Genomic DNA, 23717 nt, shown 5'->3' on the forward strand with positions numbered 1-23717 from the left:
AATCATGTCTTGAGATGTTATTCCGAAGAGTTCCTGGGAACCACAACCTCTCGTCCAGAGACTCCCTCAGCCTTGCCTTGGGACTCTTGGCCAACATCCGTGCCACATCCAACCCTTCTTGCCAACCAATCATCCACGGGCCAAGCTGCAATTCCCGCACTACTGTGATTGCTTATTGGTAGGGGCGAATATGCAAGCGGCTGAACTGGGAATTGATTCGGCGAAGTGGTCATAGAACGACGACACCTCTCTTCATTGGCGGCAACACTGACTCTTTGAGGCTCTGGAAATTGGGGGCCGAGTGAGTTGGGCCAACGTGCAGGCACCCTCCATGAATACGACAGTGCTCGTACTGTACTGTGCGACGAAGAAAAGCAATTTATGATTCCTGCGTGACTTAATTTCACCGACGAGCATGGAGGCTTCTGCAGCCTTCAGGAATTTTGTTCAACCGCGAAACAGGGTTCAGAGCCTTTCAGAATAGATTCAGGGCCACTGTCGACGAGGGCACATCGTCAACCAACCGTGGCACTGGTCACTGAGGAACCAAAAATAAAAGACTGAGACTCTACTACAACATTTGAAACTAAGCGGAGTCGATGCCGGACTTCATCGTCAAGGAGAACTCTCAGTATGTATCCTTGGCATGAGACCTTTCGTTCCTGGGCCGAAGATACAGGACTTCACATTGACGCCCTCGGGCTCATTACCCTCTTCGGCGCCGAGGAGATGGACCGAAGTATTGGGAGACTCATGCCGAGCTCGTACTTTGGCTATCTACCGTTACTCGGAGCGTTTGTCGTCGCCGGAAATCGTTTCACGGAGAAGAAGACTGGGTACGTGATGTACAACATCTCGGCGGGAATCATGACGACGGAGTTAGCAGGATGGTTCTCGCGGTGGCTGCAGGCGCAGGATTTCCATGCGGTCCGCAGTAAGGTATCGTGGGAAGTTGTGGAGGGGCCAGGTCCGAGACGCTGGAAAGAATTGTTCATTGGCATCCTGCTTGTTGCATTGCCGGTGCATGGAATGTTGCTGACGCTGACCTTGTTGACGGCGGACTGGTGGGGGTTTAGCAATGTTGTGGCTATGCTGGTCTCGGTGGTGGTGAGGTGCGCTCTGGTTGCGGAGAATCAGGCCGGTATTGATGCCAATATCGAGGTGGCTCAGAAAGAAGTGCAGGAGGCATTGGACAAATACAAGAAAGCAAAGGAGCAATTTGACAAACGTCGGCAGAACGATACCGGCGAGAACGAAATGAAGCCACCTGCCGTCCCTAAAGACCACGAGTGGGTTAAAGCAATTGTGGTAACGCAGGATTCGAAGGTCATCACCATTGACGCACCAGCGTACCTGGTTAGACCGGCTTTTACTGCAAACCCGCACATCCCAAGCCCTGGTTTCTACCTGACTTGCAGAGTCATCGGCTGGATTGCATTTGCCGTCCATGTCATCGCCATCGGCATGGCCGCCCTGCATACCCAGATCTGCTCTGTCGCCCTGGTAGTTGTTGCCACTGTTCTGACGGGATACAAGGTCGGCTGCGAGGATTCTCGGATTAGCATAGTCGGTTGGAACGAGTTGCGCCGGGCTCCTGTTGTCGATAACGATGAGAGATGGGAATGCTGGTTAACACCGAAATTAAAGGCCACTGTCAGCTCGCACTCGTCCCTCGACAAGCAAGCTACCCTCCAAAGCAACACAATGCCAACGAGAGGAAGAGGCAATGCCACAAGAGTACAAGATGTCATCGATACCAACAAGGTACGGTTGTCATGGTCTCGACTCTGGAGGCCAAGGAGAAAGAAGGCTACATCGACAGACACCGACTTAGAGCAGCCGAACATGGTCCCATTGAAGGAGGCCCGAGCGGCCACCAAACGAATACGTCGTCAGGACTTGTATGCTTGGTTAGATTTGACACCGGAAGAGGACGAACTCATGGTTGCCTGGGGGTTGATTCCGCGCAGTCGAGAGTGGCAGGAAGAATATCGGCAAAAGAAAGAAGAATATCGGCGGTTGCAGACAGGGCCAGCTTCTCAAATCTCATAGTAGCGGCCACTGCGACTACCGATAGATGAATGAATGAAACCATTCAAATTTAGGAACTTGAGGAAAGAGGCCAAACATGAGGAAGAGAAGAAGAGGGAACCTCCAAGCCGCTTCTGATTGGCTGCCATAGCTTAGTCATATAACCACTTTTTGCCTTACTAGCTTACTGCCTTACTGCCTCACTGCCTCACTGCGTTACTGCCTTACTGCCTTACTGCCTTACTATCTTAAGCCTTATCGCCTTATCGCCTTATCGCCTTATCGCCTTTGGGGTCTTAAGGACTTTTCCTGATCACGTCTTGTTTCTTCCAACTACGCCCTCGCAGAATTGAAAATGTCGACTATTCCACCAGGTCATATTCTCCTACTGACACTACGGAGCAGCTGTCCCAATTTGCGGCCTTGGTTCGAACGATGCGCTGAGATCTGACCGCATCGGCGGAATTAATGAGCTCTTCTTACGGTACCGGTAAGCCGCAATGACCAGCTCGAACCTGGACAGGAACTTAGACCTTACTTTAGGCACTTCAAATCAACGGGACCAAATGTTTGATTACTAGCAGACTGAAAGGAACATTAATTTCGGGAACCATGACACCAAGCCCCTTGGTCACGGCGGGACCATCGGCGGAGGGAGGCTTGAAAAACGGATACCCTTCGGCGGACACATTGCCCGCATTGACCACTTGCTCTCATCATCAAAGATTACGCGATTAGGTTAGGCACTTGTCAGCCTTAGCCCACAACCGACGAGGAATCAGGATCAGGAATCAGGGGGAGGCGGCGGAGCCGGGCGCTTACGTGCTCGGTGGCTGAAGTATGCGATGATGAATTCTTGGATAAGTGATCAGCACTCACAGCACTGGGCCATTGTATGTGCTCAGCTAAGGGGTTTTAGAAGACAAGATAGGCAGTGAGACGCCTATATAAGGGGAGGAGAAGGTCGCCGTGGATCAACTTCCACACACCTACAAGCACCTCGCTTCCGAGTCATCCCATTCTATTGACCTTCTACTCCACCGAAATGCGTATCAATCCTCAACTCTGCATCATACTTGCGAGCACGGCTGGGTCGGCTTACGCTCATCCCGGTCACGAGTCTCATTTCAGCAAGGCAGTCTACCTCTTGACGAACAACCCGGAGAATGCTGTGATCGGGGTCCCAATCCAGAGGAATGGCCTTCTCGGACATGCCCAAGTGACCTTGACCGGAGGCATTGGAGAAAGCGGACTTGATAATGCTGGGGTACCTGCGGGCCCGGATTCACTCTTCAGCCAAGGGGCAGTTGCTGTTGCAGGAGAAGTATACCACCCAGACTGCCATGCGCTACTAGCACTAACTTGAGGTCTCCAATCAGTACGTCTTCGCCGTCAACCCCGGATCCAACAGCGTAAGCATGCTGGAGTTTGGCCAGCATGATCCTTCCAAGCTCACTCTGGTCGGCCAACCCGCTCTCGTCCCAGGCGACTTCCCCAACACCGTTGCTGCATCCTCAAAAGGGCGTCTCGTCTGCGTCGGAGCAACGGGTACAAAGGCCGGTATATCCTGTACAAGCTACAACAAGCATGGACTGGGAACATTTGACGAGTTACGCCCGTTCGAGCTGAACCAGACTACTCCGCCCGTCGGCCCAGCCGGTACTCTCTCCCATGTCCTATTTTCGGAAGACGACGCGTTCCTCTACGCCGCGGTCAAGGGAGACGGAACAGCCAACAATACTGGCTTTTTCTCCGTCTTTCCAGTCAATTACGGCTGTTCCCCGGCTACGGCTGCCACCGTGGCAAGAGAAGATATCCGGAGCTCGCCCAACGGCACGAATCTACTCTTCGGCTCTGTCGTCATTCCTTCTTCAGGCCTTGTCTTCGTCACGGATCCTGGTTTTGGCGCCGCCGTGCTTAAAGTCAATGATGATACGCACGAAGCCGAGCTTGTCGCGAAAGCTACCGTCCCCGGCCAACAAGCAATCTGCTGGGCCGCGTACTCGTACAAGGCAAACAGCGTCTTTGTGACGGATGTTCTGGTGAACAGGCTTGTTGAGCTAGATGCGAATGACGCGAGTATTCTGCGGACGGCCGACCTTCCGAATGACGACCCCGGCCTGATTGATCTTGTCGTTGTGGATCGGCACGTCTATGCGCTGTCCCCAGGAAATGGAACTACTGATGCTGCCATCACCGTCTTCGATATCGAGAAGAATGAGCAGGTTCAGCGGCTTTCACTGAAGGAGTTCGGCGCAGGGCCGAGCGCGATGGGGATGGCGTATCTTGAGCTATGATATCGAAGTCTCACGTACTACTATTGAGGTTGAAGCCCCTCCGATCTTTTTGTCTTTCAGTCTTTATTCTTTCGCAGGGCATGGCAAGATTCAGCTCTCTGCACTACGCCTCCTTCTGTTTCGCTTGCACAGAATCCACTACGAAAATACCGTAGCGATTAACCATATTGCCATTTTTCTGTCTGATCCATTAATGTGCATTTCAATCTAGGAAAAATGATCCATCATGCGGACCATGAAGTTGCAAGTACGGAGTAGATACATCCAAGTGCCTGGAAACTTGAATTCCCCGCACCGACCTCACAGATCCGTGATTCTTGGCCAAGGAATCATGCTTGCTTCCCCCGTCCAATTGTCTCGGGCTCTATACTAATTGATCATCGTTGTGCGTCACGGGGTTGTTGAAACGTCTTGGTTGTTTCGAATCTGCCGAGGGTGCGCCGTGATGCCGACAGATCGCAAGTGCCGAGTATAAGGCAAGGATGACCATGGTAGGGCTTACGGATATTGGTCCGTCTACCGATGAAATAGCCTGGTTTGAAGTGCCAGACCGAGGTGTGGATTGAGCAAGATGCTTCCGTCTGTTTGGTTTCAAGGGTCTTAAGAGGCCTTGGCCATAAATACCACACCTTCGACGCCATCTCCTCTACGCACCTTCAGAAAACACCACAGTTTCTTCTTTTTTGTAGATACCCCAGCTTCACCCACCATGAAGTGGCCCCTCGCAGGCCTCACCTCCATCCACGCAACCCTCACCCTCGCAGCAGGGAACGGTCCCTACGATGCCGTACGTCTTTCCTCTTCTTAGTCTGTTCATCATCGTCCAATACCCTATCCAATCTACAGCCCTTGCTAACATACTCCTTCTTAGGCCCACACAACAGACCCAACCCTCCCAAACCACACCCTCTACCTACCCAAAGACCCCCCTCGCAATACCACTCTCCCAATCTTAATATGGGGCAACGGCGCCTGCTCCGCCAACGGCACACTCTTCGGAAACATGCTCACGAACATTGCATCATACGGGTTCCTCGCCATTGCATCGGGCGCACCGAACGGGCACGGGACAACGACCGTGCAGCTCATGAAAGACGCGCTGGATTGGGTTGAGAAAGCTACAAACAAGACAAGTAGATATGCGAACGTCCCAATCGACACGAGCAGCATCGCCGTCGCGGGACAGAGTTGCGGGGGTCTAGAGGCGTACCAGATGCGCGATGACGAGCGCGTGAAGTACCTCGGCATCTTCAACTCTGGGTTTCTGGACCTGGGATTCTTCGGGGAGTTACTGGGGATGCCGAGTGAGGATCCCGTGACGATCAAGGGGGTGAAGAAGCCGGTTTTCTACTTTCTGGGTGGGGAGCGGGATATTGCGTATAAGAATGTATGTTCTTCTGCACCCTTTTTAGAGGTGAGACTGATGAGGACTTCCCAGGGCATGGCCGACTACGCCGCTCTTACTGGCGTTCCAAAGTGGGTTGGGAACTACCCCGTCGGGCACATGGGGACGTATGCTGAGCCCGAGGGCGGTGCATTTGGCGTTGCGGCTGTCAATTGGCTGAAGTGGGTGCTTAAGGGTGATACAAGCCAGGAGGAGTGGTTTGTTGGTGGTGGTGCACAGGAGGCTGGGTGGGAGGAGGTGGATAGTGAGGGCTTGGAGGATCTGTTGACCTTCTCTGGACCCTGAGGCAGGCGGTACTATACATGCTGCTGTTGAGGAAGTTCTCGATGGCTATATAAACGGAGGAAGGAGAGTGATGTTCCCTTTATGGAAATTATATGCTAGAGGCCTGCTTCAAAGCCTAGCTTGCATATTCACATCATCCCGATCCCTCTCCTCATCCCCTTGCCCGCCTTGGGCCAAAGGCGAAGACGAGGACGAAGCCAAAGAAACCGGCAAAGCCTCCCCCTGCACCAAATAAAAACTCAAATCCCCAACCCCCTGCACACCCGGAACTACACTCGCCTCCTTTGCACCCTTCCCCTCCCTCCCAAGACAATCCACCTCCCCAGCCAAGTCCTCAACCCACGAGATCCCCCTCCCCCAATACCCAAACCGATTCCCGGTATACTGCCACTCGAAATCCTCCCAGCGATCCTCAGCAAGAACCTGCATATAGTGTAGCGAGCTGCCCGGCCACAACGCGGTGATCTTGCTGGTGACGTTATTCTTGTACCAGCTTCTGCATGAGCCCGTCCAGACCATGTCCCCCATGTATGACTGCGTATGTGCGTTGAAGTCGGCTTGGGCGGATGGCTTGATGGTGAACGAGTGGATGTTTTCGCGGACGGTTTTGAGGAGGAGGCGGGTTATGTAGGCGCTTGTTGCTTCGAGGGGGCCCGGAGGGGTTTTTGTTAAGCCAACGGCATTCTAGAAGGGGGTAGGTAAGGAAGTAGTGCGCACCCATCAAACTCCCATTCGAAATCGGCGTATTAGGCCCCAGGAACATGAGGTAATTCGGGAACCCTGCCACCGCGATCCCAAAATACGAGGTTGGATTCGTCTCCCATACATCCTGGAGGTTGATCCTGTCAAGGCCAATGATAGGAAATCGGGAACGAAAGGAGGTGTTGAAGCCCGTTGCTGCTATCAGGATTTCGCCTGGATTCGTTGAGTTGTCGTCCATGACCACGCCCTCTCTCATAATCTCCCGAATGGAATCGAAGATAGGCCGCACGTTCTCCTCCTGCAGGGCGAGCAGGTACTCCTCGCCAGGATTAACGCGGCGACAACCAGCCTCGAATTTCGGAATGAGCTTTTCCTACAGCTGCGAATCGGCAATGAGCTCCTTCATGCGTCCTTTAAACCTCGCCCTTAAGCTCCTTTGCCCCGGAGAACCTTTCACAAAGGCCCGGAACATGCCGTTGAATTGGTTCTCGAGCCCCTTTCGCATGGCAAGGTATCCTTCTTTATCTTCTCGGAAATCCTGCTTCTCAGCTTCAGAGTAAACATGCCCCTTGCTTATACTAGGCGGCAATGGAACAGGCGGCGAAATCCACGACGGTGTCCGTATATAGATATCGACGTGCTCGGCCACTTTCTGGACTTCCGGTAAGAGCTGCACGGCACTTGTACCGGCGCCGATAATCGCGATTCGTTTCCCGGCTAGATCAACGGTATCATCCCATGCCGCGGTATGCAGTACCGGTCCGGCGAATGTGTCCAGTCCGCGAAAATCAGGCATCTGCGGGTGATTCAGGCTCCCGCCGGCATTGATGAGGATTTCTGAGTCGAGGGTTCTCGGGCCGTGGTTCTGGTTCTGGCTCTGGACGGTGACGGTCCAGGTTCCCCGTTCTTGGTTCCAGACTGCAATTATGACGGGGCTGTTGAGGCTGATATGTGGGTTGAGGTTGTACTGCTTCACGACGGCTTTGAGGTACGATTGGATCTCGGATGATGTTGCGTAACTATTAATCACCAAAAGTCAGCATCACTGGGACCAAACCAAGTCCAGAATCGCTTGCATGCAAGGATACGCACAACATAGACCACTCCGTATTCGGCGCAAAGCTGTATTGATAGAGATGGCTGGGGACATCGCAGGCACAGCCCGGATAGCGGTTCTCGAACCAGGTCCCGCCGATCTCGGGGGACTTCTCGTAGATGTGGAAGTCGATATGTTGGGGAAGGTGTTTTTGTTGCAGGATCTTTATGCCCATGAGGATGCCAGAGACTCTGGCTTGTTTGTCAGACTTGCATTGAGTAAGGAGGTGGTGGAGGTGAATGAAGGACTTTGGACGAACCCGGCGTCGATGACTGTCACCCGCAGACGCTTGGAGGGTTGAGCTTGTACCATGGTGATGTCTCTTGCTTATTGGATATGCAGAGAAAGTTCTCTATTCTCTTCTCACCCCTGATATTTTCTGCGTCTATTTATCTCTATCACGCTATCATCTATCTCAGACGTCAATCACCGTGCGGGAAAACATCCGGATCTCTCCCCGTCTCCGAATCCTCCGATAAGCAACGACGAAAGCGCCTCTCTTGGTCGCGGTCTTTCTATATTCCCAATCTCTACTCAGTAGGTATACAGCTCACAACTTCGACTGCTCCAACACCGACAACTTCCGCAGAGGCGGTCCTCCGCGGCTGCCGTCTCCAGACATAACCACCGAACCACCTACACTCTCCTTCTCAGGCGCCTTCAGCCTCCATTTCTGGCGCAGCTCGTTGGATGCGCGGTCCTCAAAGCAATCGGCAACGTATTTACCTAGGACGGGGAGGAATTTGAATGCGCTGGATCAATGTTAGTCTGCCACCCAGTCAAAACGTAGGTATAGAGTAAGAACGTACTGCCCCGCACCGCCCGTAGCAACAAAAAGGCCTTCCAATGCTGGATGACGGTCAATGATGAAGTCTCCAGTCGGAGTGTCTGTGTACCAGCACAGCCTGCGGTTGATCCAAGGCCGATCGGCCAAGCTGGGGAAAAGACTCTTCAAGCCATCTCGGAGGCCTGCATCCGCGTCGTCAGGTAGAAATCCAGAAGCTGCATTGCTGGAGTCTCGCCTGGGGCCTGAGATAGTGCGACCGGTTGCTTCAGACTTGACTTCAGTGGCGAAGCCGTAACCGTGGCGGGCGAGCTTCAAGATGTTTGTTCCAGGTGTGGGCGGGAAAGAGAACACGCCGGATGTCATGTTGATCATGACAGGCGTCTTAGCAAACTTGACGGCCTCATCAGCGGTGAGTTGGATGAAGCCGACGGGTTGGCCAGAGGAGGATGCAGTGTGCGAGAGATCGATGAGGCGGTTTGACCATGCGCCTGTGGCGAGGATGACTTGCGACGCGAGGAGGTGTGTTCCGTCCGCAAGGTTGACGCCAACGACACGATCAGCGGACCTACGTAGTGAATGTACTGTTCCACGACGGCCGGTGATGAAGGATACGCCCGCAACGCTACACTGGGAAGCCAAACGTCCGATGCTTCCCGCTGCGTCCGCCCATCCTCCGACGGGGTTGTTGTATCCCTGCGCGGATGGCAGGTCGGCTTCAATACCGGGGTAAAGAGCGCGCATCTGTCTGATATTAGAGAACTCACGGACACGACCGCCCTTGTCAAGGATGTTCTGTTTTGACTTCTCAATGTACGGGTTGGAGGCGGTCTCGGATATCAAAACGAAACCGGACTCGTAGTAGAAGTCGGAGTATGTGCTCGTCCAGCCCTTGTAGGCCTCCAAGGCCATCTGCGCGTAGACGGGATCAGCATAGTCTGCACGTATAATGCGCGAAATGTCAACACTGCTTCCGTCGACAACCGGCGGGACATGGCGGTCGAGCACAGTGATGTTTGTGTATCCCCTCCTGGTCAGCTCGAGCGCTGTCGACAGGCCAAACACCCCGGCACCGATAATCAAAATGGAGTCCATCTTCTGGTTGGTCATTTTGAAGATAAGAAAGGCGTTACTATCGACGAATAGAATAAGAAGAGACAACGACACGAGAGCCGGGGATTTTTCAACCCCAATTGTCCGGAACTCTCCCCGTCGGGTTTATCTCCACCGAGCGGATCCGGGGCGCATTCCGCCGACATGGATAGAGGCGTGCGCTACCACTTCTCCAAAACAGGCAAAAACGGGGGGCGCGATAAGGCCCATAAGACAGAGATTGTGATGCCACTCCGAGAGTTCAAAGTAAAGCCTGTACTGAGACGAAGCCTCTACTGCTGCGCCAACTGGCTACTCATCTTGCATCATGAATCGTCTCTTCGGATACCGACAATCCCAGCCTAGCGATAATGCTGCACTTCCATCATCATGGTATCGTTCCGAAGCTATGTACAGCCTCGAGCGGCGTGCCATCTTCTCGAAGAAGTGGATGCTTGTCTCGCACCAGCTGAGGTTAGCGAGCCAGGAAACTACCTACAGCTTCATGAAGGAGGGTTTTCTTTCTTTCTCGTCCTTGACAGACAAGGCAGGATAAATGGCTTCCACAATATCTGCAGACACCGCGCATATCCGCTGGTGGAGGAAGAAGCCAGAACGGTCAAGATCCTTGCATGCAAATACCACGGTAGGTTTTTCCACCGCGCAGGTAACCGTTCAGAGTTAACTGTCTAGGCTGGTCATATGGACTCAACGGAAAGCTTGCCAAAGCACCTCGTTACCAAGAGCTCGATGGCTTCGACAAAGAGAAAAATAGCCTGTTCTCGATCCACGTCCACATCGACAAGCTGGGTTTCGTCTGGGTGAATCTCGATGCCGCGGAAACGCCAGCTGTGCGATGGGAGGATGACTTCGCCGGCGTCGATGAACAGCCTCGTCTGAAGCCGTTCGATTTTTCGCAGTACCAGTTCGACCATGCGTAGGGTATGATGGGTGAATATAACTGGCAGACTTTGGCAGATAACTATAACGAGGTCAGTAAATTTGGCATTCTATCGCGCAGAGGCTGACGGCCGCAGTGCTACCATTGTCTAACCGGCCATCCTGGAATCGTCCAATATACCGATCTAGGGAAATACTGGGTCGAAACCAAAGCTGGCCATATCCAGCATTATAACACGGACCGGCCGGACCATGACGGCATGGGAATCATCAGCACCTTCTATTTTCCGAATGCCTGCATGACCGTGTCACCACACTTTTTCAAGCTCATGCGGTGCGTTCCCATCTCGGCATCACAAACGTATATGCAGTACGAGGTGTACAGACATATAAACGCCTCGCATGAAGACTTCCACAGCATCGACAGTATATTCAAGCAGGTATTAAAGGAAGACAAGGACCTGTGCAATGCGGCGCAGAGGAATCTCAATGCTGGGGTGTATGTAAACGGCGAACTACACCCTCAGCACGAGAAGGGTCCACTGTTCTTCCAGCAAAGCGTAAAGGACTTGATCGTAAATCATCATCGCGCTGAGGAGAAACAGGGTAGAGAAATATGGCCTGCAACACCGACACCGATTATGACGACTGAACTGAGTGAGGATATGGAGTTTTGTCGGAAAATCGATTGTCAGGCTGGAAACAAAGGTCTAGCTTGGTAGTATTGCATAACATGTCGGTTTATAACAAATGCTATGTGGGAAGGTCCAGCCAATTATCGATGAAGCGTCCATAGTCCTGCGGCTGTAGGAATGCAGTATTCGAGCCAGTGAAGGCCATTCCAGGCTCGCCCAGTAACGCCGACAGATCCGGAGGCGTCGGTTGTAGAACCTGCTCGGGCGGATAGTAGGTGACTAGTTCTCTTGCAACTGTCTTGTGACCTGATATTCCCGCAGACCCTATCAACTCAAATTCCGGATCTGGAGTAGTTGAGTCTATCTGAAGCGCACATTCCATGGCAAGGCCAGGACCGAGAATATCCGCCGCAGTCTGCTTCGGTGGGGCAGCGATCAGTATATCTCGGAGCAGGCGGACGTTCACCGACCATGTCTGACGCGAGTTCTGTACGTCTCCGGCGGAAATACTACTTCTCAACCTGCCAAGGTTGTCGACCTGTCTCTCGATGTTCGGCCATCGAAGGGCCATTTTCTTGAGAAATTTTAGGCATCTATCATACCCAGATTGAGCCTTTTCTCGGAAAAAGACGTCCTCTACGAAGCTATGCTGGAGATAGATGGTAGCCACAATCACAACGGCTTGACCGAGAGTTGGGTCAGAAACTTCATAGCCTTTGTTCCCCAAGAGATCGATAAAGTGCAATATCCACCCTGCATGCAGAGTAATCTGTTCGTATGAATGCTGTATAAAGGACTGTGGCATGGTGAGCCGAAAATTCCGCAGCCGTGCTGAGAGCAAAAGAGGGTGATTTAGAAGGCAAGGGACCGCATGGAAAATTAGCTGGAAAAACAAGCAGTGGCCCCAAAAGTCCCTTTGCCGCTGCAGCTCCGCCCCAGTTAGCTCGTCCAAGCGGGTCTCATGAAGGCGATATCTCAGCGGCGTAACGCTTTCGAACTCGGTATGTCGGAACGTGATCCTTGAATAGTCGGAATGAGGAGCCCAAGGCGGAGGGGCGTCAGGTGTGATGGCAGCCGCGGCGTAGCTCTGTGCCAGTCCCCAGACTTCGCTAAGTTGAATGGCGCATCCGACAATACCCATCTCATTAGCATTGGCAGAGCCATGTCCGTTGTAAACAGGTCTCAGATTTGTCGCTGGAGGTTCTCCGATGAGATTTGCAAGCATGTGGAGACTCCAGCGCAGCAATAAACGCTCATCGCGCTCATCCTCCAGATTGGTAAATTCGGCACTTCCAAACCGTAAATTCTGTAGGACATAGAGCGCTAGGCGGATGTTCGCGCCCGCTTTCAATGTGTGTCCCGCTGTGTAGTCGATCAGAGTAAGGATGCAAAGGGACTGCAACGTCGAAAGCTCCACGGAGCCTTCTGCCACACGAGTCATCACCATGCGGCTCGAGCTCTCAGTCCAGTCCTTTATTTGCCGGTCAATTTCCGGGTCTGCAATGCCATTGCCCTTGAAACGTAGGCCCAGTGCTTTCATGGCTAAAACGAGCTCCTGGTCACGGCTCTCATTGGGGAGGAATGATTTGTGGTGAAACAGAGGCAGTGGTTGGAAATTGCAGTACGTATGGAATAGCTGTATCGCATTCTGAACGACTGTCCTTGGGCTAGTTAGAGTCAGCAATGATATTGACGGCGATTACGGTTGTCTTACGTGGATGGAGTAACAGATGCTTCTGGTATCGGCTCAGGATACGGCTGCCTGGGCTGAAATGTCGTCGATGGCGAGGGAAGCAATGGCTGGTTCTGATTACTGAAGCAAGCCATCAGCGCATCGATCTTCCCTTCGATGCCCTCGATGCGTTGTTCCTGCATGATCAGTATTGAGATTAAGCTGGTCGATTCATGGTGAGTATTGTCGCACCATCTTCCGGGCATAATCCGCCTCCTCATCGCCAGCATATTCGCAAACCTGACCCAGTCGCTGGCAGGACGAGCAATCCGGCCGCTCGCCGGGACAGCGAGATTTCTTCCGTCTGGTCGCGTCAGTCGGCATTGAAAAGTCGGCTGGGGCGCGGGAGCTCACCTGCATTGCTCGCACGCTTGACGGATGCGCTTCGGCGGCCTTGACGCGTCCATGAGCAGTTGACATGGAGCATCCTTGCTTGTTTGCAAAAGCAATGGCGAAGATTGCCTGGATCCGGAGCTCATCCGGGCTGAATTACTAAGCGGAGGGCACCTGCCGTATTTGACAGCAAGATAAAGTCACATGACCAGAGTAGGATGTACTCATTGTATTGGTCAAGTTGCTGCGAGGCTGTGCACATTCAGCCTCTCTCTTCCTCCAATCTCCCCGCCATCGTTCATTCCCCATGCACCCTCCATGGATCTCCAGGCACAACGAAGATGGTGGACCCTTTGTCAGTCGCTGCCAGCGCTGCTGGGCTTATTTCTCTCGGCATCGAGAGCTGCAAGACCATCGTGCACTACTGCAGCCACATACATGGTTGCAATGAGGATGTTGACGCCATAGCGCTTAAGGCTGGCGGCCTCCTGACTACTCTTCAATCATTGGCCGCGTTGCTCGACGAAACTGACCAGCTAAATCCCAAGGTCGCTGCTGATATTCGCGAGAAAATTCTACAGAATCAACAATGGGTCGAGAAGATCAATGACCGAATTTCGAAGCTGTCTGTCACTGCCCAGGGAACAGGGCTCGGCGAGAGGTTGCGTGTCTCTGCCAAAAAGGCAACCTATCCTTTCAACAAGGATACACTGCTCGGGACGCTGGATTTACTGCAGGGTCTTCAGATGAACTTACATACGGCGTTACTTGCGTCAGTAGTTTGGATTGTCGCCTGAAGTACATACTGATGCGTAAATTAGACTGCAAATACAACATGCTTCTGCCATTGCTCGACAAGCTGAGGTTACCACGAGAATGGAGACCTTGGTCCGAGCAAGATTGGACCAGCTTGATTCGACTATGGGAAGAATGGTATGTTCCGCGTCACTCGAATCAGGTACGGGCAAAACTCTGACGCTCTCAGACCCTGGCTATTTCCAACGCAACGCAACAAAAACAGCTAGAGGCTACATATCCCACCCAGGGCATGAGTCGTCGGTCTGCTGTCAGGGCGACTTGCACTTGCTTGGAGATGGGGGTATCTTCTCTTGAATCTTTGCGGCTACCCCGAGCATGTCCACGGCATAGGCGGATACAGACAAAAGCACGAGCAAGGGTATTTCGATTCGCCAGCGCCTGGCTCGGGCTTTCTGTTGAGGCGACCATATCTATAATAACCGGCGGGAACGGTGTCTCGGTCTGCCCAACACTCCGCGTTCAGTCGATTGTTATGGATGACTCCCCTGGGTTTGAGCTTGTGCGCACTTGTCCGCCACTCGACTCGACGACTGAAGAAATCTCACAGCACTACCACACCATAGTCCAGAAACTGCAACTGGCGTTTGACCAGGGCTATGCGAGCCCATATGACAGATTGGAAGACGGCCGTACGCTATTGCATGTACGTCCCTTGCCATCCCACACACCACAGTGACTGATATTTGCACCCTAGGTCGCATGCCAGCGTCCAGGTTCTGTAAATGACTGCCTACTAAAGTATCTCGTCAACGCAGGTTGTCCCATCAACGAACCCAACTCTTACAGTGACACCCCGTTGAGCCAGATACTTTGCAATTGGAACTACCATCGGGGCGATCCGATGATGGAGAGGATGGCAATCACTCTCGTAGAGCTTGGTGCGCTCGTGCAAGATGAATACCTTGTTTACTGGCAATCAGCTGAAGTATTGAGCCGCGTGTGGTCCCATTATGAAGAAAGTACGTCACGGATTTATTATTCCGAATTTCATCGACGACTAATCTGTTCCAGCATCCGCCGTGTCAAACCTTGTGGACGCCATTCTATCCCATTCCAGGGAGCGATTGCAGCGTGCCCTGGAAATGAATCACGAGCGTGATTTGTCTCTCTTGTACAGGCTCTGCCTTTCCTGGGCAGATGGAATAGGCATCCTGCACGAGACTGGGAAGGCTATTTCCGCGGAAGAAAAGAGTCTTCTTCTAGATGAAGCAGTGCAATTTAAATTGCCGGAAGCTGCACTAGCGCTTGTTAATGCTGGAGCTCCGGTGACTCCAGCCCATATCTTCGCATCCAAGTCAGTGCACTTGGAGAGAGATTTATTCACTGCCTTTCTATCGCAGGCCGAGCGTCTTTCAGAGCTCGTAAAGACACATCTGCCGCCTCACATCCAAGCGAGTCTCGGAATACAAGAGGGTCAGTGGCTTGACCGGAAAGCAGCGGAGGCATATGCGGAGCTCAACTCTTGCGGCGTTCAAATGGATGAAAACCTCCGTTACACCGACAACTGCTCTGTATTTCACAACAATGACTTGACGGTAAGCCAGATGCAGCGCCTATATGAAGCTGGATTCCGAGACATGGACAGCCGTGATGATCAAGGATACACGCCGGTGATGTTGACCGTGTCCCCTTTCGATTTTTCTCCGTACGATAGCATCTGCCGCAATGTTGGAGGAGCGCAATGGTTGGTTGACAAGGGCGCGAGTCTTGACAACGAGCGGCCAGATGACCGATTACCAGCGCGCCATATCATTGCCCTGAATCTCGCTGCCAGATTAGCCGGACGTCTACGGGCGCCCTTACTCAACGGCTTCGATGAACCCCTCGAAACTATCCAAGACATACTTTCTCTCCCCACGCCGGCGTCTATATTACACTGCGCTGATATCCCGCATGTTGCCATTGACGATAAGCAAGTCGGACCTCCATGTTTCTGTCTGCGTTCAGGGTCTTGCCCTCTACACTTGGGCTTGCGATACATCATCCACGTTCATTATCATGAGCCTCCTGATGACGAAGAAAATAATCCTTGGGAATGGGCTCAAACCGCATTTGAAATGCTCCTCGATGCTCCGCAGATAGCACCCACCATATCAAACCAGATCATTCGTCTCATTACTTTCACTGACATCCAGCTCACGCACACGTGCTATGGCTTTGAGCGTGACTCCGGCTATAAGCTAGTGGAGGTGCAACCTTTTGACCAGGACGACGCAGCCGAGATCCATGAAGAGGAGAACGCGTTTATCGAGGAGCTGGAGGGATTTGTCCCGCAGCTACAACGCGAGTTTGAGGCCATGCAAATCCCGCTATGGGGGTTTATCCAGACGCACTGGTGTGCGCGGATGAGGGAGCACCTGCTTGAACAGGGGGAGACTGTGGCGAGTAACTCCTTGTGCTGTATCCTGCAGAAGAAGGCCTACGAGGTAGATTAGGGTAGATGATACCAGGCAAATTGCGCCCTCTCAACTTATCAGCACCGTCCTTGAGCATAAACTGGACACGGCCGGATTGTTTATATGTCCCTACGGGGTGCCTAGGTACTGGATATGGTGACATCCGGATGCGGGAAAGACAAATTCTGGTCACTATCGATCTGCCCAAAGAGGCACTTATAGTCTCGCCTTCTCATTCCACCGCCAGAGCTGCACCAGCGGCCCTGCAACACCATAGACAGGATCCGCCTCAGGCTCGGCAACCCTCTTCGTCTCTTAACAGAGTACAGCCAGGTCGACCGGCTTGCTTACCATCTCATTCCGCCACCGTGGACATTGTGTCCGGTATCAGATATACTTCAATACTTCACGGAGCATCGACGTTACCGTACCTCCGGATATACACCAATGTACCGATAATCCTCGCTGCTCTCGACGCAACTGTGTGCCGTCCTTGCCGGAAGGACAATTACATCGCCGGCTCGGACAGCTACCTCGAGCTTACCGGTTTCATCGCCGCCGCCGACACCAAGGAGGAGCTTTGACGAGCCTTGGAATATTCCTGGGTCTGTTGTCAGCTTGGGCTCACGACTCCTGGGCTTGAGAGTGTACGGTACCATAGCATTCGTGACTATTTGGGTGGAAGTGGCGGACTGGGATGTGGCCCCATGTTCTCTGTGGCTATCAGTAACCATCCAGGGCCGGATCTCGAAGTCCATATCGCAGCATACCATCTCCTCCCATTTGTTCGCCGTAAGGAACTATGTAGCCGACTCCTTACTCAGTGGCGGCACAAGGACACTCCGGTAATGAAGGACAGGGAGTAAGTTGTTGGGCGCATGAGGAGTGGGCGGAAGGAAATACGTATCGACGGACGACATGATGACTGAGTAACTGAGGGAGATAACTTGGAGGGGTATTGTCTCTTGGGTATTGAGTTGCGATGTCTACCAGAGAGACCAATATCTGGAAGCTCCCCGCTTGGATCGGCTCGTTCCCCGGGCTTGATACCTGCAGGTGCGATCGAGGTCGTCCCTATCTCGAAAGAGAAAGACAGTAAGCGGAGGAGATAAGGAAAGCCAGCCCACATTAAATGATCAGTGTACTCACTTACATCCCATTCCATGTGCTAACTTGCTTTCAACAATCAAAATGACCGAACGGCTTGATGGAAACGGGTCCGACAAAGTGGGCGTGGGCCTGGATGCTTGTCACTCCATGCGGAGCACAACGCAAGGCACGTTGGACGTTCTAGCCAGCGATCAGCTCGTCGTCGACCAGGCGATCGAGGCCATCGGAATGGGTCGATACCAGTGGCAGCTTCTCTGCTCGTGTGGGTTTGGCTGCCTCGTTGACCAGGTACTCGACCCATCCCTACGGAGTCCCCCACCGAAAAGCACATGGAGCTGACTGGAGAGTTCCACTGCAGATGCTTCTGATCTCGATGTCGATTATAATGCCCAATGCTGCTAAAGAATTTGGACCGAAATACCAGACTCTTCTCTTGGCGTTCCTGTACGCCGGCCTGTTCGTGGGCGCCGTTGCGTGCGGGTTCATCGCCGATATTCTGGACCGCAAGATGGTGTGGCAATTGTTGATATTCGGAGTCCCGATCGTGACATTGCTCGCGGCATCATCCCCCAATTGGGCGGCGATCAATGTCTGGACGGCGCTATGTGGGTTGTTTGGCGGAGGGAACTGTATGCACACGCTCCATTGGTATGTTCTGGCGGGCAGCAAAAGCGCTACCTCGTCAACGGGGCCAACAACTTGACCTTCCCGTGGTATCGTGGTCTTCGATTGCCCGTTGTTTTCTATCCTCGCGAATCGATACGCCCTTCGACGGGTCTTGGTTCTCGACACACTGGGATACGCCCCATATTCGGCGTCGCTGGATGCCAACAACCGGTATGGCACGGAGTGGATTGTGCTCTTTGGAGGCGTCACTTGCGGTATTGTGGCTTCTGCGCTATCGTCAATCGAGGTGCCATTGCGCTGGGGTATGGTGGGGTTAGGATAGACGAAGATTCAGCATGCTTCCTCCTAAGATTCGTCGAAGTGAACGAATGCTGACTTGAACAGCTGGAATCTGGCTTGGACTGTGTGAACTCGGTCAGCTCATCGGCTCTTCGATGCAGCTATCATTGAACGTCAAAGATGGCGAGACCCGAGGCTCCCCGATCCAACGAAGCAAAAGGCCATCCATGGATAGTTCTGCATACTCTGGGCGCAGGGCAAGAAAAAGCATACCTTGCGTTTGATCCCCATCCTTGATAATCAGATTCAACTGGAATGGCACGTACCCGACCCCTGTTCTGGGGCTGGGTCTTCGACACAAAGTACTTCAGCCGGCCGAAGCTTGCGAGGATAACATGGTTCAGTTTCGCGGTTATCATGCTCGCGCTTCTCGGATGACAATATGTGAATAAGAAAATGTACGAAGACAGCCATCCCACAATTGACTGGGTGCAGCTGAACTTTGGGCGCTGATTCGCGGTCAACGTGCTTTTCCAAATGGTGAATGAGTCGCATTATATCTTTGTGTACTGGCTCCTTGGTGCCTTTCATGATGACCTAGAGACGTTTACTCTGACAGTTGGTACTGTGCGGTGCTTTGAGAGCGTGGGGCCCTGTCTTGCGTTTGGGATTGGTGCTGTCGAGGTCTCGCCGATGGTTAATCTCATTGTTGCTTTTGTAATGTTTGTAGTGTGTATTCCGACGACCTCCTGGGTGGTGCTTATGGTGCCTGAGCATTCGGAGATTGCGCCCAAAGATAATAAGTTGCTGAAGACGCGGTCTGTGATCCATGTTCCCCAGAGTTAGGGGCCGTAGAATGCCTCGATTTAGACGGAGAATACTTACCTTGACTGATCTATCTCTTATCTCATCCATGGCGTGCCTTTATATCGAATTTGCAGCGAGTGGGCTTGGGAACCTTTGTCAAAGGCTCTTTCCCCTTTGCACCCATCCATCGCCCTTCCAAATAGCGAACCCGTCAAGGCTGAGGACAATTCTGCTCTGCATCATACACAGCCCTGTGTACCAGCAGGACGCATCGGACTCGAACGACTGCCTTCTTCCGGAAACCGTCTTCAGCCCGCATTTTGAGCAGCGTTAGAAGAATATTGAGAGGCACGTTCACGCGTTGATCGACTGTGAAAATTCAACAAGGACGCAACATTTGCTGTGCCAGATGCATATTCTTGAATGATTAGATGGTTGAAGTCACTGAACTAGCTAAGACGACTCCCTCGCCAGGGCCAGAAACTAATTAAGCAAACGGAGAATTTCATGGCCTTAGGCAGTCACTTTGCCTTACAGGCTGGCATCCCACGTGCAGCTCCATCATGCCTCTCCTCACCCCGGCTGCGAAAAGACCAGTGCTCTCACCTCAACGCTGACCCTGGGACGCGACGGCGGACTGTCAGAGCCTGGGTTCTTTAATGGCGTAAACGAGGTGTGAGGAGTATCTGCGGCGAATCAGGCAGGTCAGTATCTCATTTCCATCGTTGCCTTCTGCATTCAGCAGACTTGAAAGGGCACAGTGACTTACACTTGACAGAACCCTCCTCCGAATCAAGCCCCTTGAACAAGAGCACGTCCTCCACGTCCTGTCGACTCATATAATACCACTGGCATGAACCGTTCGGCTCGTACTGCGGATACAGCATGGTGCCGGTATACTCGCCGCGGATCATATCGGTTTCGATCAACGAGGATGTGTCCGACGTTTGTCTGTCGCATACGGCCATGGGGTGATCCTCGATTGGACCGCTTATGGGCCGCCAGAGACTGTTTCTTGTGTCAGCGCCGCGACAAGTATTTGATCTGTGTACCCACTGGATCTAGCTGCTGAGCTCTCCGCGGCAGAAACAATTTAGTAGGTTGCGGACTGGACCTTGGTACTCACTTGATTAGCCGGACTCGCCTCGAGAGAAGATGTCGAGATTCCGGTGGAAGATGGTTCCGTATACGCTCCATTACAGGCATTCCCAGCTCGTCCCGAGTCAGAAGCGTGTCTACCGATACTGTCAGCAGAAATCGTCGCTGTTTTGATGTGCGTCTTACCAATATGGACCTGCCGGGCAAAGCCCTGCAAATTGGGGTTCCTTCTTCGTCTGTCCTTTGCACTTTTTCGCTTCCTGATCTTTTCATGAGAAGCTCAGCAACTAACCATCCACCAAACATGATATGCTACTGCTCACCTTCCAATCGAAAATCATCACCTCGTCCGCCCCCTCGACCTCCCTTCTCAAGATGTCCTCGCACTCTGGCAGAAAAATATTCTCAATCTTCTTTGGATCCGAATACATCCATGCCTCTGTGAGAGCCGGCGGACCGCATCTCGTGTAAGCGAAACCATTGGTGTCGAGATCAAACCTAGGCAGTCCCCTGACATCTCTTATTGTCTCTGGATGATCCGCCACGCGGAACACCAAGTTGGTGTCGGCTTGCTGTTGTTTTCTGTTGGGCCTTCTGCGCCCGATGAACTGGGAATTGCGATATGGCCGCGTATGGCTGTAGCTGGGTTGCCATTGGAGGTATGTTAAGTGCGCTGAAACGTCTGCGGCCATATTCTAACAAGATTATAGAAAATACTAAGCGAGAGGTTGAGAAATTCAACGCAAGTTGATGCTGCAAGTATGCAGGAAAGGCCCATAATATACTGACCACCACGTGCCTCATCTCAAGCACGGAGACCACTCCATCACCGCTTTGAAGTTGATATAATGCCTTTTCCACTAGGATGTCAAACTAATCGATCCATGATCTCAAGGCCCTGCTATCTGAGATTCGGTATGGAGACAAATCCACTTATGCTAACCGTTCTCGGTCCCCGCAGGTATGGACTATGGGGCGAGATGACTCAGTAGGAGGTCAAAGCCTCTCAGATGTCAGAGAGTCATTTTTGTTTGAATCCTCTGGCAGCATGGCTTTTGTGAGAAATTGAAACTTGCAACTTCTCAGAAAATGAAACTCGATGGAAGACACAGACATAGTGCGATAGATGTCAGCAAGGGTGGTACCTCGCCCAAGCGGGACGAACCGATGGGTCCAATACCTATTATTATGCTTGATTGTAGTCGATCAGCCTTTCACCATGGTTCGCAAAGCTAGGCATAGCGGCCATAGCCACTCAAGTGAGCCTAGCAGAAAGCCACTTGCATACCTGAACCAGTTCATCAACGCTGCCTACGGAGGATATGGTGGCTTGCCCCGTTGCCCGATTTCACTCAGCCTCCGCCACCGTTACACTTACTATAACCATTACGCAGGTAAGCTGCAGATTTCGAGTGTCTCTATTGATCCTTGCCCAGAATCATCCTATGAGATGCAGATAACCAGGGCTCAAGAAAAGCAAGCATAGCCACCGGACAGTTGTCTGCCTCAGGCATCAAACTCCGCCCCGCGGCGCCGTCACGTGTGGGTAGGACAATTGGGGCGATGAGCTCGTATTCAGCCTCAACCTCCCTCCATTTCATTTCATTTGCATATCCTGCGATGTCATCATATAAGCCCAGAGCCTCCCGCACGGAGAGCCGATTGCTTCGCTTTTTCTTTCTGACATATTAAACGCCGAACGCAGATGTATTTGTGGCGGAGACTGGAGGTCCGACTCAGACAGCAGCGCCATGGCCGTCTCGTCCCAGCGCGCTTTCCAGAGCACATTCCGCGTGACGCTCCCTGATAGACAGGCCGAGCCTATTTATCATGCTCGGCGTGCGCATAGAAAGTCGAGGAATGGTTGTCTTGTTTGCAAGGGGCGACGGGTTAAAGTAAGCTTCCCTTGTACAGAGTACGTTATTTTCTTTATTGCTCACCTGGCCAGTGCGATGAACGCAAACCAGCTTGCCTAAGATGCGAGAACTACGGAGCCCAATGTATATACGCTCAGAGCTCATCACCACCTTCATCGGCCAGCGGAAGCAGCACCCCCAACAGTCTCACCACAAGCAGATCGACACCACCAAACAACACCCTGGCATCCCTATCCATCTCAGACATGGTGAATCAAGTCCGAGGCGCACTAGGAAACGACCTAGCCTTTGCACCCCGCGCCATGGGGAACCCCGACGCGGTCCTGCATCTGTCAGTCAACTGTTTCCGGTTCATGCTGACCTGCTCGACGGAGACGGTTTTTGCGGCGCCGCATATCCAGCGCGTGATGCAGAGGGAGATGGTCCATGTTGCGTTTGATGTGCGTCTGCCTTTACCACCTCTTACTTTCTTGACTCACATTGCTAACGCTGGCAAAGAGCACATACCTCATGTACACGATCATGGGCTGCGGCATCCTGCACATGAACCGCCTCTCGCCCGGCAGCGTCAACGAATCCCGCGAACTCGCCGAGGCTTACTTCTGGGAGCGCGCTCTACGCCTCTACTCCTCTGCCCTCCAGCACCCAATCACGGAGAAGAATGTCTCCGCCCTGATCTCAGCCTGCATGCTCATAGGCGTAACCTCACTAGCACCCGCGAACTTCGAAATCAAAGACTCGTGGGTCTTCACGGGCCGCAGCAGCGACCTAAACTGGCTAGCCATTCAGGGCGGCCTAGCATGCATCCTCAAGATGGCCGCGCAATACGTCCCGGGCAGTATATGGGGCGAACCATTCAGCCAGAGCAACGCGGCCGAAAGCCAGCTCTTCCACTACGAAATCTTAAAGGGCCGCGAAGGTCTGCACGAACAACTCGCGGACCTGTGCGGTATCACCGACGACACGACCGAGGCCACCAGTCCGTACTGGTACCCCATCAAGCTGCTAACGCCGTATCTGGCGCTCGAGGCGAACGCGCAGAATGCAGTACAGTGCACGACGTGGATGGGGCGGATCGAGCCGGCGTTTGTGAATCTTTGCCGTGAGCGGGATCCGCGCGCGCTGGTGATTCTGGCGTATTGGATGGGGCTGATGTGTTCGGTGTCGCGGTGGCAGCCGTGGGTTGAGGGGCGGGTGAGGCAGGAGTGTATTGCTGTTTGCATTTATCTTGAGAGTCTGGGGATTGAGGAGGTTCGGCCGTTTTTGGACTTTCCGGCGGCGGCGGCGGGGTATACCCTGCTTGAGGCTTTATGATTTACGACTCTGGCTATATAACGTATCTATCATTGCTGTGGTGGCTTGTTGGCTATGTGTATTTGCGCGGTGGTGGAGGGAGGAAAGAGACATACATC

General features: G+C 52.8%; 10 protein-coding genes across 10 annotated transcripts; 6 read left to right on the forward strand and 4 right to left on the reverse strand.

Annotated features, from left to right (window-relative positions):
• Positions 1–633: 633 nt before the first annotated feature.
• On the forward strand, positions 634–2052 carry DSM5745_02741 (uncharacterized protein; the record flags this gene model as incomplete). Its single annotated transcript, XM_026744757.1, has 1 exon — positions 634–2052. The coding sequence occupies one exon, from the start codon at positions 634–636 to the stop codon at positions 2050–2052; it is 1419 nt and encodes a 472-aa protein (XP_026605623.1).
• Positions 2053–3076: 1024 nt separating this feature from the next.
• DSM5745_02742 (uncharacterized protein) lies at positions 3077–4328 on the forward strand (the record flags this gene model as incomplete). The annotated part of the gene is made up of 2 exons (XM_026744758.1): positions 3077–3355; positions 3411–4328. The coding sequence occupies 2 exons, from the start codon at positions 3077–3079 to the stop codon at positions 4326–4328; spliced, it is 1197 nt and encodes a 398-aa protein (XP_026605624.1).
• A 709-nt stretch (positions 4329–5037) lies between these two features.
• On the forward strand, positions 5038–6018 carry DSM5745_02743 (uncharacterized protein; the record flags this gene model as incomplete). The annotated part of the gene is made up of 3 exons (XM_026744759.1): positions 5038–5115; positions 5200–5715; positions 5767–6018. 3 exons carry the CDS (start codon positions 5038–5040, stop codon positions 6016–6018), a joined length of 846 nt encoding a protein of 281 aa, XP_026605625.1.
• A 108-nt stretch (positions 6019–6126) lies between these two features.
• DSM5745_02744 (flavin-containing monooxygenase) lies at positions 6127–8128 on the reverse strand (the record flags this gene model as incomplete). Its single annotated transcript, XM_026744760.1, has 5 exons — positions 6127–6659; positions 6736–7093; positions 7178–7739; positions 7813–8007; positions 8076–8128. The coding sequence occupies 5 exons, from the start codon at positions 8126–8128 to the stop codon at positions 6127–6129; spliced, it is 1701 nt and encodes a 566-aa protein (XP_026605626.1).
• A 238-nt stretch (positions 8129–8366) lies between these two features.
• DSM5745_02745 (NAD(P)/FAD-dependent oxidoreductase) lies at positions 8367–9710 on the reverse strand (the record flags this gene model as incomplete). The annotated part of the gene is made up of 2 exons (XM_026744761.1): positions 8367–8568; positions 8626–9710. 2 exons carry the CDS (start codon positions 9708–9710, stop codon positions 8367–8369), a joined length of 1287 nt encoding a protein of 428 aa, XP_026605627.1.
• Positions 9711–10020: 310 nt separating this feature from the next.
• On the forward strand, positions 10021–10633 carry DSM5745_02746 (Rieske (2Fe-2S) protein; the record flags this gene model as incomplete). Its single annotated transcript, XM_026744762.1, has 3 exons — positions 10021–10166; positions 10244–10338; positions 10386–10633. 3 exons carry the CDS (start codon positions 10021–10023, stop codon positions 10631–10633), a joined length of 489 nt encoding a protein of 162 aa, XP_026605628.1.
• A 712-nt stretch (positions 10634–11345) lies between these two features.
• On the reverse strand, positions 11346–13379 carry DSM5745_02747 (putative Zn(II)2Cys6 transcription factor; the record flags this gene model as incomplete). Its single annotated transcript, XM_026744763.1, has 3 exons — positions 11346–12894; positions 12942–13096; positions 13152–13379. The coding sequence occupies 3 exons, from the start codon at positions 13377–13379 to the stop codon at positions 11346–11348; spliced, it is 1932 nt and encodes a 643-aa protein (XP_026605629.1).
• A 254-nt stretch (positions 13380–13633) lies between these two features.
• On the forward strand, positions 13634–17091 carry DSM5745_02748 (ankyrin repeat domain-containing protein; the record flags this gene model as incomplete). The annotated part of the gene is made up of 6 exons (XM_026744764.1): positions 13634–14064; positions 14114–14225; positions 14278–14754; positions 14806–15070; positions 15123–16496; positions 16652–17091. The coding sequence occupies 6 exons, from the start codon at positions 13634–13636 to the stop codon at positions 17089–17091; spliced, it is 3099 nt and encodes a 1032-aa protein (XP_026605630.1).
• A 2812-nt stretch (positions 17092–19903) lies between these two features.
• Positions 19904–21120, reverse strand: DSM5745_02749 (uncharacterized protein; the record flags this gene model as incomplete). The annotated part of the gene is made up of 5 exons (XM_026744765.1): positions 19904–20016; positions 20100–20338; positions 20457–20565; positions 20615–20693; positions 20752–21120. The coding sequence occupies 5 exons, from the start codon at positions 21118–21120 to the stop codon at positions 19904–19906; spliced, it is 909 nt and encodes a 302-aa protein (XP_026605631.1).
• Positions 21121–22179: 1059 nt separating this feature from the next.
• DSM5745_02750 (Zn(II)2Cys6 transcription factor domain-containing protein) lies at positions 22180–23619 on the forward strand (the record flags this gene model as incomplete). The annotated part of the gene is made up of 3 exons (XM_026744766.1): positions 22180–22323; positions 22377–22745; positions 22804–23619. 3 exons carry the CDS (start codon positions 22180–22182, stop codon positions 23617–23619), a joined length of 1329 nt encoding a protein of 442 aa, XP_026605632.1.
• Positions 23620–23717: the final 98 nt, after the last annotated feature.

This window comes from Aspergillus mulundensis, assembly GCF_003369625.1.
Source record: "Aspergillus mulundensis strain DSM 5745 chromosome Unknown scaffold_2, whole genome shotgun sequence".
Taxonomy (NCBI): Eukaryota; Fungi; Ascomycota; class Eurotiomycetes; order Eurotiales; family Aspergillaceae; genus Aspergillus; species Aspergillus mulundensis.